Source organism: Podarcis gaigeae, assembly GCF_964106915.1.
Source record: "Podarcis gaigeae genome assembly, chromosome: 9".
Taxonomy (NCBI): Eukaryota; Metazoa; Chordata; class Lepidosauria; order Squamata; family Lacertidae; genus Podarcis; species Podarcis gaigeae.
This window is the reverse complement of record NC_139685.1, coordinates 69,865,410-69,878,822: the sequence shown is the minus strand read 5'-3', so window position 1 is coordinate 69,878,822 and position 13,413 is coordinate 69,865,410. Positions and strand designations below refer to the sequence as shown.

Below are 13,413 nucleotides of genomic sequence, written 5' to 3'. Positions count from 1 at the left end.
TGATATAAAATTGATGCATCAACTTGATTGCCTTTTTTTTTTTTTTTTGAAAACTCACTAGTTTTATACCCTGTCCTAGATCATTCGGCAGCAAAGAAAGAAGTCAAAAAGAGAAATCGGCGTTCACACAATATCGTCCCCACACTCGCCATAGCAATGAGAGTGTCGGCAGCTCGTTCATACCGAATGAGAGACAGAAAGCTCCAGATCTCCTCAGGCACCTCAGCAGGACCTCAGCATTTGCCTCACCTTCAGCAGATACGAAGGGTCATCATCCTGAACCTAAGCCAGGCGCCAGGCTTGCAACCCCTTCCAGATTTGGCTGGTCGCCATCTAACGGTGCTAACCCCATGCCAGCTCCCTCAGATTTCCAAGTTGCCAGTGAAAACCTAGTCACAAGATGGCACCCCAGACCTGAGAGCGATGACATTGTTCAGGGCCAGGTTCTGGAAAGTTCCAACGGCCCACCTAAAGAGCCAGTGGAAGATATTACCTGGAGATGGAAGGCGACGCTGCCTCTAAGGCACCTCCCGCCTACAATTAAACGGATCAAAGATGACGGCCCCTCCAGAAGCACAATGCTTTTTCAGACATCTGGCCAGAAGGCCTTCCAGAGGTGGCAAAGCCTTCCATCGCAAAACAGCTCCTCTTCTGAGCCAGAGACTCCTTCTGGCCAAAGCAGGCTCTCCCTCCGCATCTCAGAGTCCTGCCTGCAGGTGTCTCCTCAGGAAGAGGGCGATGACGACGTTTTCTTCCAGCCTCGCGTTTTGGATGCCACCTATGAGCTTTCGCCCCCTCCACTCCCCGCCCAGAGCCCCAGCAGTGCTGCTGAAAACACCATGGAAGAATTCCCTCCTCCTCCTGCTGGCATTCTGGAAGAGAAGGATCCAGCAGCTGGGAACACTGCCAGCCTTGGAGAGGAAGGGTCTGCACTCAGGTAAGGCTCTTCTTGCACGCCCATCCCTGCTCTTACTTTGCAAGCAATCCTTCTTGGCTTGGAATCAACTTGATCCCTTCCCCCTCTTTCCCTTTTCCTTTCTCCTTCTGTGATGGAACTCCTATTTGGGGACTTCCCCGGGGTTTTTCTGGCACACGTAGGACCAGTCTGAATAGTTGGCCTTGGTGAAGATTTGACTTTTCATCCTCAAAAAGTTCTTGATTTGAGTTTCTTTTGAAATGAGGCTGTGTTTTAATGTTGTATTTTAATCTTGTTTTTAAATTGTATCTTAAGCAATTGTTTTTATACCTGGTGTTAGCCACCCTAAGACCAGTCTTGGCTGGGGAGGGCAGGGTATAAATAAAAAAATTTATTATTATAATATTTTTTAAAAAATAATTTTTATTAAATTTTCCATTTTAACAATCCAATCAAATCACATTAAATATTCCAATTTATACAAATACATATCATATAGTCCAAATATTCTGCCAAATTATATAAAAAAAATTGGGACTTCTTATGCTTCAATTTCGGTGGGGCTCTGATTATCTTATATCTCTACTGCCTTGAGTTTCCAATAGAAAATTTATTATTATTGTTGTTATTATTATTCTTCGTGTTTGGTTTCTTGGGATTCCAGCAACAATAACTTTAAAGGGTGCATAAAGCCTCAATTTTTATTTGATCTGCTTGTTCCAAACTAACCATATATTTGCTCCCAAAAGCTTTACAGCTGTTGAGGTCAACTGTTCTTTGAATAAAAATTGCCCAGTGCTCACATAAGTTTTTGAAACATTGGCATGTAACCTCTGATTATATTTGATCTCAGTAGATATTCAATGGCAGTTAATATCCAGGCAGTATTTAATTCTATTTCAGTCATTCCTAAACTGGGGGGGGGGGTATGCACGGCCCCTTTGGTTCCATAAATTCATCCCAAGTGTCCCCATTGTTCAAATTAAAAATATTTAGTTTAACTAATTCAACAAAATTGATGAACTTCATCCATTGATTCCAGCTTTTACAGGTCTGATAGTCATTTATATCCCCTGCTGACCCCTTGCCCCTTAGCACCCTCTGCCTGGTAGATCCCCGCCCCCCAGGAATGGTACCACCCACTTTAAGAACCACTGTTCTTTTTTTGATAGCTGGCATATTCATATTATTAGGCATGCATTTAATGACTGGCCTTGTTTGATGGTTACTGCACATGACCGAGAGGCTCAAACGATTTTGTTCTTGCCTTGGGAGAGGCGTGTTGGCACAGAGTTTCAGAAACCCTGGTTTAAAATAACTCTTCCCCCTGCTTATCGGCAGAAACTTCAAAAGGATTCCCAGGAACTTTGGCGAGAGAGAGGAAACGGGACGAAACGCCGTCTCCACTGCCAACGCCAAGAGCAGCCGGGCGGCTTCACCGCCCCCTGCCGGAACCTCAGGACCCAAAGCGAATGGCGTCACGCCTTCCGCTGAAGCACAGCAGCTGCCTCTGCCCGCTCAGGGGCTGCCTGACGAAGCTCCTGCCAGCCAGCCTCTCGCGCCTGTCATCACCAGCAGGGAGCCCGAAAACGGTGACCTCAGCCCCGAGACTAACCCAGGGAAGATGAAGACCCCGGAGGACATCAAGGAGGAGGCTTTGGCAAAGGAGATCATCCACAAGGACAAGTCGCTGGCCGACATCCTGGACCCCGACTCCAAGATGAAGACCACCATGGACTTGATGGAAGGGATATTTCCCAGCGGGGCCAGGATGCTTCGAGAGAACTCGAAGAGGAAACCGATGCAGAAAAGGGCCATCAGCTCTGGCAGTGGCTCTCTCCTGCCCAGTGATAGCAAGTAAGTCCCATTTCCTTAAGGTTTTTGCACCCCATAGAGCAGATATTTTTTACACTCCACTTACACGATGGGGCATGTTTTAAGCTCCATCTGCCTGTTTATCAGGCACCCCTCCTGATATGTCTGCACAAAATTTGTGCTGAGGTTATATGATGTTACCTGAGCATTGAACGTTCATCACAAGTGCAGTATTATTATTTATTGATTTTATTGCATTAGCCATGTGGCCATAGCATAATATACATAGAAATAACAACATAAAATAGGGGTGGGGAGATAAAAGTGGATGTCGTCCTGAGCGAATACTTTGAAAAAATGGGGATAACAAAAGTAACGGAGGATTTAAAACATCGAGTGACTGAGGGTACAAAAACAGGTTCGATTGTGCGGCGTATCGACTACATCTGTGGTATTAAAGAAGAAGTTGGTGCCGCTTTCCTCTTCATCACACTAAGCAGGAAATTAGCTGTCATCTCGGTAATCCAACAGTCAGAATCCTGCAGAAGAAGGGACACTATCCAAGGCTGGATTGGGAGATGAAGCTTGTTCACGAGAGGAGTTAGAAACCGAGATTTTTCATCTGTCCAGTTGGGACAGAAGAGCATTACATGTTCCATAGTCTCCAGAGCCGTGTCATTGCAGGTGCATGTTCTATTTGCGATGGAAACTCTGGAGTAACGACCCGACAGAACTGCTGTAGGAAAGCAGTTGAGACGGGCACAGGTAAAGGCCCTTCGCTTGGCCTCCGAAGGAATTGTGAAGCAGTATAGAGGGATCCCTTCAGGGGGTGGAATAGCTAGGGCTAAGCCTGAACACGGCCCTCTTGCATGGGAGGCTGTGTTAGAGAAGTCAAGTTGCTGTAGCTTCTTTTTGATTGTAGGTAGGGACGCCGGTATTATTATTATTATTATTATTATTATTATTATTATTATTACTACAAGGTTATACGATGTCGCCATCTGGTCCTTGTTAACCTGCACCTTCCAGTGCAGTTTCCCGTCGTTTCTGTCAGACTTCCCGCATTAAGAAAAGAGTTGGGAAATTGCCTGGAGTAAAATCCACTAGATGGCAATATTGCATAACCTCCAGGCAAATCTTGTGCAGGAAAACCAGGATGAATGCTCCATAAACAAGCCCATCTGGAAGCGCCCCTGGGTGTTGAAATCTTCCTTCTCTCCAGTTTGCCCAATGGGGATGTTTTCCCCAAAGCACGCCCGCAGCTGATGTCAACTGTTACGTCAGATGGGTGGAGATGCAGCTGCCAAATAATGATCAGAAGCCTTGAAGTGCATTCCCAGTTGTGCATTGGCAAGGAAAGCTTGCTTTCAGCACCAGTCAGCTGACCAGTGCTGAGTGTATTGTGGTATTGCACTGGTACTGACCAGTGCTGAGTGTATTGATGCTCTCTGTCAGGAACCATCATAGGGTTCCCTTGACCCACCAGGACCTCCATAGGGCAGCTACTGCCTGCCCCAAACAGGCTTTCCGTGAGTTCAAATATTCCTTTGCGTCGCTGGCTTAAATCGAAGTGCAAATGGGCTGTATGGAACATTGGTGTTCTTGTTTGTTGTTTAGTCGTGTCCGACTCTTCGTGACCCTATGGACCAGAGCATGCCAGGCACTCCTGTCTTCCACTGCCTCCCGCAGTTTGGTCAGACTCATGTTTGTAGCTTTGAGAACACTGTCCAACCATCTCGTCCTCTGTCGTCCCCTTCAACATCAAAAAAACGAAGATCATGGCCACTCGGCCTATCACCTCCTGGCAAATAGAAGGGGAAGAAATGGAGGCAGTGAGAGATTTTACTTTCTTGGGCTCCATGATCACTGCAGATGGTGACAGCAGTCACGAAATTAAAAGACGCCTGCTCCTTGGGAGAAAGGCGATGGCAAACCTAGACAGCATCTTAAAAAGCAGAGACATCACCTTGCCAACAAAGTCCGTATAGTTAAAGCCATGGTTTTCCCAGTAGTGATGTATGGAAGTGAGAGCTGGACCATAAAGAAGGCTGATCGTCGAAGAATTGATGCTTTTGAATTATAGTGCTGGAGGAGACTCTTGAGAGTCCCATGGACTGCAAGAAGATCAAACCTATCCATTCTGAAGGAAATCAGCCCTGAGTGCTCACTGGAAGGACAGATCCTGAAGCTGAGGCTCCAATACTTTGGCCACCTCATGAGAAGAGTAGACTCCCTGGAAAAGACCCTGATGTTGGGAAAGATGGAGGGCACAAGGAGAAGGGGACGACAGAGAATGAGATGGTTGGACAGTGTTCTCGAAGCTACCAGCATGAGTTTGACCAAACTGCGGGAGGCAGTGGAAGACAGGAGTGCCTGGCATGCTCTGGTCCATGGGGTCACGAAGAGTCAGACATGACTAAACCACTAAACTACAACAAATCCATCCCTGCTGGTTTAATGCACAGAAGCACACACAGCGCCGGCTTTTCTTTTTGCAAAGCACCCAAAGAGCTATTCCAGGCTCCTTCCTGCTCCCCTGAAAAGAGACACAGCTTGATTTTTTCTTGTCTGTGTTAATGGTGCAAGGGTAGGATGTCACATAATCTCTGCAAGGACTTTCTTTTGAAAGAAAGCACACGATATCTAAGAATCAATCCATCCTGCAGCTTGAGAGGAATGTGCAGAATGAATAGCGCCTCTTTCTCTTGGTGGCTCTCGAGTTCAGTTCAGGGAACGGTTATGATTTCTCAAAAACCTATTGGAGTGCAGGAGGAGCAGAGCCTCCGGTCTGGTGGGTCAGGGAGCAAATTTGGTTCTCCAAGTCACTCTGTCTGGCCTCTGGGACTCTCCCAACACCACATGCTGTCGCCAGCCACACACCACCTCTTCCCAGGCCACTGCCTTTAACAATCCTGCTTCGCAATCTCCGGACGTGCTCTCGCCTGGCTGGAATATGTCCTTAAACTCTGATTGGACCTTTTGGTTTCCTGGAGCAAGGCCAGTGAGAGGCGTGGCCTGGGAAGGGGTGTGGCCTGGAGGGGGCTGCATTTGGGCATTTGATGGAGACTCTCAGTAGTCCATGCGCCTCATTCAGGTGGTCCATGGCATGTTGGCGAAGAACACTTGCAGTCGCAGTTCTCCTGAATTTAAATGGCAAAGCAATAAAATCATAGCTGTCAAGTGTCCCTTATTTGGCGGGACAGTCCCTTATCCCAGCGCCATGTCCCGCTGCTGTCCCTTATTGATGATGTCCCTTAAATTTCCCGGGTTTCAAAGGAAGCAGCTCCTCTCCCTCCCTCCTTGCCGGCCAGGCAGGAGGGAGGCTCCAACTGTGTTGCTTGGCTGCATTGCTCATCCAATAAGGAGTCTAAGAACAACTGGGGGGTGGAGCTTGCATGCCTTGTGCCGATCAAATCGGCTGCGTTGCCTGGGGACTCGCCTTTGCTCAGCGCTTCCCAGCGGAGAGGGGACGGTGGTTTTCCTTGAGGCTTTGTCTGGCTGTTGGCTGGGCTTTCTGCCTTTGGCTTAGAGGGGCTCAGAAGCTGAACTTGGAAAATCCCTTATTTTGGCTGCTGATCCCTTATTTCCGAGGCTGCTGGTCCCTTATTTTCAAATCTGTAAGTTGTCAGCTATGAATAAAATTACATTGTAAGAACCAAAAGAGCAGTAAAAATGAAATTACAAATCATTCACCACCTAGCACACCAGGGAGAAAAAACATTAAGTGGTCTGCCAAGACTCTCAGTGATTTTTAGTGGGAGGGAGCGGTTTAGGCAGTCTTGTGCTATATGCGTAGAGTTGTTGATTAAGCATGAACCGTTTTTTAAAAATGGTTAAACTTGCGCCATCTGGTGGCAATCCCCAATTAAATTCACTTACTTGTGGGAAATGTACCAAAGAAGCCATGGGTTTGGGATCTGAAAGCAAGGCACGAGGGCAGAGTTCAAAATTCCTTCTGCAGTTTGTGCATGTGTGTTTCTTCATCGGTACAAGAATGGCAGCCGTGTATGTCCCAGACGCCTACATTCATATCTGTTCTCTGCCGTGGTTTAGGAAAGATGAGAAAGAAGCTTCTGCCTCAATGCTGGCCTCGTGCTCAGCTTACTACAACGTATCAGTACCCAAAGCCGAACTCCTGAACAAAATCAAGGATTTGCCAGAGGAAACAGGTGGCGATGAAGAGCAGGTGGCAATCAATGAGAAAAAGGTGAGTTTTGAGCATCTCTCAGCACAGAAGGAACCAAGGTCAGTCATGATCATAACCAGAGCTCTATCAGTCCCAGAGATCTGTGATTGCACTGTGCAAGGAGCAGAGTTAAACAAGAAAAACCATGCTTCTAACCCTTAAGACTAATTAATGACAGTTATGTTCATGCACAAAAGTCAAGTGGTTTGTGCTCTGCTGGTGTGCTCCTAGCTGAAATTTGACAAGTCCAAAGAAGGAGACTCCACCACACTCCTTGGCAGCAAATTCCACTGTCGAACAGCTCTTACTGTCAGGAAGTTCTTCCTAATGTTTAGGTGGAATCTTCTTTCTTGTAGTTTGGAACCATTGCTCCGTGTCCGCTTCTCTGGAGCAGCAGAAAACAATCTTTCTCCCTCCTCTATGTGACATCCTTTTATATATTTGAACATGGCTATCATATCACCCCTTAACCTCCTCTTTTCCAGGCTAAACATTGGACACAATTCAGTGTACCTATGACCTCCTGTTGGTTGGTGCTATGCAAGCAAAAAAGTGTGGGTGGCTTTTCATTTTCATTTTTAAGAGATCTCTTAATGCAGTTACCCCGTGCTGCCAGAAGAAGACACCCGGCGCAAGGCATTATCTCTTTATTTACGCAAAGGCAAGCGATTCTGTCCCCAGGGTGAAATTCTCCAACTTGCCTTCTAGTTCTTGAGCAAAAGAAGCCTATACTGTACTACTGAGAATACCATTGCACAGGATTGTTCCTTAGAAGGTCAAACAACTGAATTGTTTATCACAATAGCATCCATAATGGAACCCTTATTCTTGATTAGTTTCTTTGTATACATAGTTTTTTAAAATTTTTATTATTAATAGTTTTCAGTACAGTATACATAACTTTTATTGGCTGGAGGAATTCATAAGGAATGTTCAGACACATGCTTTAAAACAGGTGTTGGGTGTCTGGGGTTCTCCAAATGTTGCTGGACTACATCTCCCATCATCCTAGACCTCGTTGACTGTGGCTGATGGGAACTGGAGTCCATTGGAATATCTGGAGGGCCACAGTTTCTACACACCAACTTTTGACGGCTGCCTGACATAGTAGTAGAGGATGATTTTTCCTCAATTCTGTCCCACCAGGCTGAACTCATTGAGAGCTTGTCCCACAAGCTGGAGACCCTGAAAGAAGCCAAGGAGAGTCTGCTGGCAGACATCAAGCTCAACAATGCCTTGGGAGAGGAAGTCGAAGCTTTAATCAGTGGCCTATGCAAGCCCAATGAGTTTGAGAAATACAGAATGTTCATCGGAGACCTGGATAAGGTGGTCAATCTCTTGCTATCTCTCTCAGGACGCCTCGCTCGGGTGGAGAATGTTCTCAGCAGCCTCAGTGAGGATGCGGATAACCAAGAACGGGTAGGTAGATTCAGAAAACTGGCGTGCAAATGTTCACTCTTGCCTGCGCACGAGGGGCGCTTCCCTACAGCAGCATCTTCGGCAATGAAAGTGGGTTGAAACAGCTCTCCACTCAACCAAGCGCCATAAGCTTGGTTTAGGGAGCTTACTGCACAAGTGAGTTCCCTGGTTTGCTTCAAGCTCAAAGGCAGCTCCTCCCACCCTGTCTTGTCCTCCCCATTGCAGTGAATGAGACAGCACAAGGCAACCTGTGGGTCCCCAGATGTTGGACTACAACTCCCATCATCTCTGAGCTCTGGCCTTGCTAGCTGGGGTGGTGGGAGTTGTAGTTCAACAACATCTGGGGACCCACAGGACTCTCAGACCGCAGCCCTAATCCCATTCACTGGGCAGTGATTTTTTAATATATAATAATAATTTATTGTTTGTACCCCACCCATCTGGCTGGGTTTCCCCAGCCACTCTAGGCGGCTTCCAACAAAGACCAAAATACACTAAAATGTCACATATTAAAAACTTCCCTGAACAGGGCTGCCTTCAGATGTCTTCTGAATGTCAGGTAGTCTCTTTGACATCTGATGGGAGGGCGTTCCACAGGGTGGGCGCCACTACTGAGAAGGCCCTCTGCCTGGTTCCCTGTAGCTTTGCTTCTCGCAGTGAGGGAACCGCCAGAAGGCCCTCGGCGCTGGACCTCACCTCAGCATCCGGGCAAAACGATGGGGGTAGAGACACTCCTTCAGGTATACTGGGCCGAGGCCGTTTAGGGCTTTAAAGAATCAACACCAACACTTTGAATTGTGCTCAGAAACTTTTGAAATCTACTTAGAGAAAGGGAGAGGGACAATATGGGTCTTCAGTATGGTCCATTCTGTGCATCCCCCATGTGTGGGATGCCAGAACAGAACCGCATCTATTCTTGAAAGCATGAAAGGAATAGGTTGACGACATTCATGCGCATTGCCCCATGGAGTTTAACAGGACCTGCTTCTAAGCGGACGTAGTTAGGAATGCACTGAGACAGTGGGGAAGGGAATAGACGGGGGCGATTTTTAGCCAGAAGAGCTGTGGCCCTAAACCTCTCCCTTTTCCTTCCCTCCCACCCCACGCGGGACAGAGCTCTCTGAATGAGAAGCGGAAGATGCTGGCTGGCCAGCACGAAGACGCCCGTGAGCTGAAGGAGAACCTGGACCGCCGAGAGCACGTGGTCTTGGACATCCTATGCAATTACCTCTCGGGGGAGCAGCTCCGAGACTACCAGCATTTCGTGAAGATGAAATCTGGGCTGCTCATAGAACAGCGCGAGCTGGACGACAAGATCAAGCTAGGGCAGGAACAGCTCAAGTGCCTTCTGGAGAGCCTCCCCACGGACTTCGTGCTTAGCAGCAGAAAGGGAGCCGAACCTCCGACATCCACCGGGACCAGCCGACCTCCAGCACCAGCATCTTCGCTCTGACCTTTCCAGACACGGCTGCGTCAAACCTTTTCTTCTCAGAATTATTTAATCAGAAACCTCTTTTAACTTTTTTTTTTAAAAAAAAAAGAATTGAGGGAGGAATTAATTATTATTTGTTAATTAACATTGGGCTGGGGGTGGGGAATAAACAGCACGGAAAGATTTCTTTTTCTTCTTCATCCTCTCCCAGAGATCACGACTTAAATCTGTGTGAAATACATTGGATTCTTGCGGCCAAGCAAGATGCAGAAGAGACTGGCAGCAGGTTCTACGAGGAAGGTCGTTAGCTAATTATAAATAAACTCAAGCTGTCCCTGCTGAAGGAGTCTTGCCCCCCTCCCCCTCTGAGCCCCTGACGGTCGTTAAAATAATGAAGGATATACAATAATGAAGCCTTAATTAAAATATTAATGAGAGACCTGCTGTCTTGAACAATATCCATATTTATATTTTTTAAAGCTACAAGATAGAATTCTGTAAAGATTTTGTACATACGCTAACCAGTTATCGATTCTACTTCAATATGTACGTAGGGGGGAAATGGTTAAATATTATTTTTTTTTGTACTTCACATGGGGAAAGAAAAGAGGAGCACCCTCGATCCCACCCGCTCCCCAAAAAACCCATAGTCACACACCATATCTAAATAAAGGACTAGCAGGAAAAGCTACAGGCCAGGATCCAAGGATGCTTGCATGCAGAAAGATGTACTTGGTGAATGTCAGCCCAGACGTTGGATGTGGGTGCAGTTTGGCATCTCGTTTTCCCTGGCAAGGATCCCCAGTCAGAGTGCTATGGCTCTGTCCTTATTCTCTCTCTCCCTGCATGGTGGGATCCAGTGCAGGTCATGAGCAGGGTCCCCACCCGTGTACCATCGAGGCGGTCGCTGGATTGCAGCTTTTTATCACTCTCAGTGCCCAGTGAATGTTGCCAGTAAGTGACCTTTCCACGAATTGCATTGCACAGCAAAATCCCGTCTTCCAGATCTGCAGTGCGGAGCAGCCGCCGTTGGAACAAGCACTTGTGTGAACCGAACAACTCAGGAGTCAACGTGAAACTGAAGCAAAGAGATACTTCCTCCTTGAGACTCTCTCTCTTGGGCTCTGTGATATTATTATTTTTTACAAAAAAGAAAAACAGTAACAAGAGAAAGCATGGAACTGCATGCAGCCTGCAAACTTATTTGAATGACTTCTTGAGGTGGTTCATTGAATGTCCTTATTTATAGATTGCTTTAAACGGAAACGGAAATGAAATCCTTAGCCTTGGTTGTTTCTTTGAAATGTAGCGGTGCTTTGCTTAAACCCCATTGGAACTGGCCATTCCCCCAAAGCCATCCTTACCCAAAACTGAGGTAGGAAGCACAAAAGCTGCACAGGTAGAGTTGCCCACCCCACAGTCTCTTCAACTCTCTGCTGAAAGAACTGCCCCTTTGTTTAGATGGGAGACCTTTTTTATACCCCATTCTCTTGTGGGCAACCTGGGGGGGGGGGCAGTGGCGAGAGAGTCCAGGTGCAGAAATGGGTAGAGCAAAAAGTGGGCTACACTCCAGCTATGCAAAAGTCAGATTCCAACACACATCTCTCCCATCTTCCAAATGATCCATAATCCCAGTTCAAGGACCCTTTCCAGCCAGGCGAAAGCCCTTGTGGAGGACACAGCCATTGAGGGGCTTAGCCTAGTGCAGGCATAGGCAAACTCGCCCTCCAGATGTTTTGAGACTACAATTCCCATCATCCCTGACCACTAGGGATGATGGGAGTTGTAGTCCCAAAACATCTGGAGGGCTGAATTTGCCTATGCCTGGCTTAGTGGATAAGAAGCAAAAACTAAAAAATATTATTTGGGGTCAGATGGGCCTAGAGGGTGACAATTGGCTCTTGGAGGTTCATCATCTCTGATTTTGATGAAACATAATACTGCCTCCATGTCTTTTAAGACTTACTAAGGCAGAGAGAGACCTTCCTGTTTATGCTGAGTGACCAGCGTTCAGCTAAGACCTGGCTGCTTCCAGATGCGTTGAGGGGTCCATAGGATATCAGCAGAAATGTATCTGCTGATTAATGCATTTGTAGGGAGGTTGCAAAGAGGAGACTTGACCCTTTGTGCATTTGCCGACACACACACACACCCTGGATCCACCTCACACCCGAAATGTATCTGCTGATTAATGCATTTGTAGGGAGGTTGCAAAGAGGAGACTTGACCCTTTGTGCATTTGCCGACACACACACACACCCTGGATCCACCTCACACCCGAAATGTATCTGCTGATTAATGCATTTGTAGGGAGGTTGCAAAGAGGAGACTTGACCCTTTGTGCATTTGCCGACACACACACACACCCTGGATCCACCTCACCCCCGGATTCTTTAGGGGGAAAGAAAGTTTAAAAAGTCATGGCTGGCAGGTGTGGGCGGGCAATGTGGCAGGATAGAGCCAGCCAGCTGCCACCTGCCAACTTCCCCTTGCTAGCTACCCCACTCGCGGTGAGCATTATGGTGGAAACATGGAGTTACGAAGCCTGCCTTTCACTTGTAATGCACAGCTCTGCCCAGAGTTTAATGACAAGGAACAGGAGTGCTATTTTTAAGAGCATTTCTTGCTATGGGTTTTCATTTTCGTAGCTCGCCTTAACTATTGCAGCATTGCCAGCGAGGCAGACAGCCGGCCTCTCTTTCCAAACAAAGGGATTTTGTGATGTTTAAAAGAAATACATGCCTAGCAAGCACGCGGGTTTACTTAATTGTTGATGGAAGTGACCCAATCTAACTGCCAAAGGCTGAAACACAGAGGTGCTGTTGAGACTCTGTTCACCTGCAGCTTGTACGCTAAAGGCCAGTGTGGTTGCTTAGCTTGGGTAATAGACCAGTTGCGTCACCTTTGATGTGGCTGGCCAGACTTTGGTTACCTCTGATTTGATGCTGCTGCTGCTCCTGCAGCCCGGAATGGATCCCCTTCTGTGCCCTCCACATGTTTCCACTAAGCTGGGATGGGGAACCTGTGGCCTTGCAGATGTTGCTGAACACCCATCAGCCCCAGCCAAGATGGCTAATTGTCCAACAACATCTGGAAGGTTGCAGGACACTTATTCTTGCCCTAAGCTTCATTAACCTCTTCTGTGGCAGCTTTTTCCGAATATGCAAGGCCTGTTCATTTTCACAGTGACTCTCTAACAATCAAGTAGGTCTCTTACTCCTCTTCCTTACAAACATGAGGCAAGGCTGAAAAAATGGTGAGTTAAACCAGCCAGGGACTCATCATATAGGACTATTTCTGTAGCCAAGTCTGGCTCTTCTCTACTTGCAGTGCCAGCCCTATCATTAGGCAGAATGAGATGGGATGCCCGGAAGATCCTGTGGCAACCATCTAGCTGTTCCATTGTGTTGGAGGACACAGCTGCTTATTCCACCCTGCCTGTCCTTATTCCAAGGGGACGATCTGGCACGCTGCCTCAGTTGTCTCATCGCTAGTGTTGAAGCAGGAGTCTGCTACCACTCTGGTTGGCTTTCGTATGTGGAATGGTGGGGAGAGACGAATACCATCATCTCTGCCTAGGGCAAGATTTGTCTTTATTTGCCCTGCAAGGTGCATCACTTCCAGATGTTTCCCAAGGTCTGAAAG

General features: G+C 47.2%; 1 protein-coding gene across 7 annotated transcripts in view; it reads left to right on the top strand.

Moving 5' to 3' along the window:
- SHROOM3 (shroom family member 3) overlaps window positions 1–11,045 on the top strand; it is a 208,949-nt gene extending 197,904 nt beyond the window's left edge. For all 7 annotated transcript variants that reach the window (XM_083756224.1, XM_083756229.1, XM_083756227.1 and 4 more), the window contains 5 exons: window positions 80–937; window positions 2,258–2,773; window positions 6,785–6,938; window positions 8,064–8,336; window positions 9,451–11,045. In XM_083756224.1, coding sequence (XP_083612350.1) covers window positions 80–937; window positions 2,258–2,773; window positions 6,785–6,938; window positions 8,064–8,336; window positions 9,451–9,789 — 2,140 coding nt within the window. In that variant the 3' untranslated portion in view covers window positions 9,790–11,045. The remainder of the gene's footprint in view (window positions 1–79; window positions 938–2,257; window positions 2,774–6,784; window positions 6,939–8,063; window positions 8,337–9,450) is intronic.
- The last annotated feature ends 2,368 nt before the right edge of the window (window positions 11,046–13,413 follow it).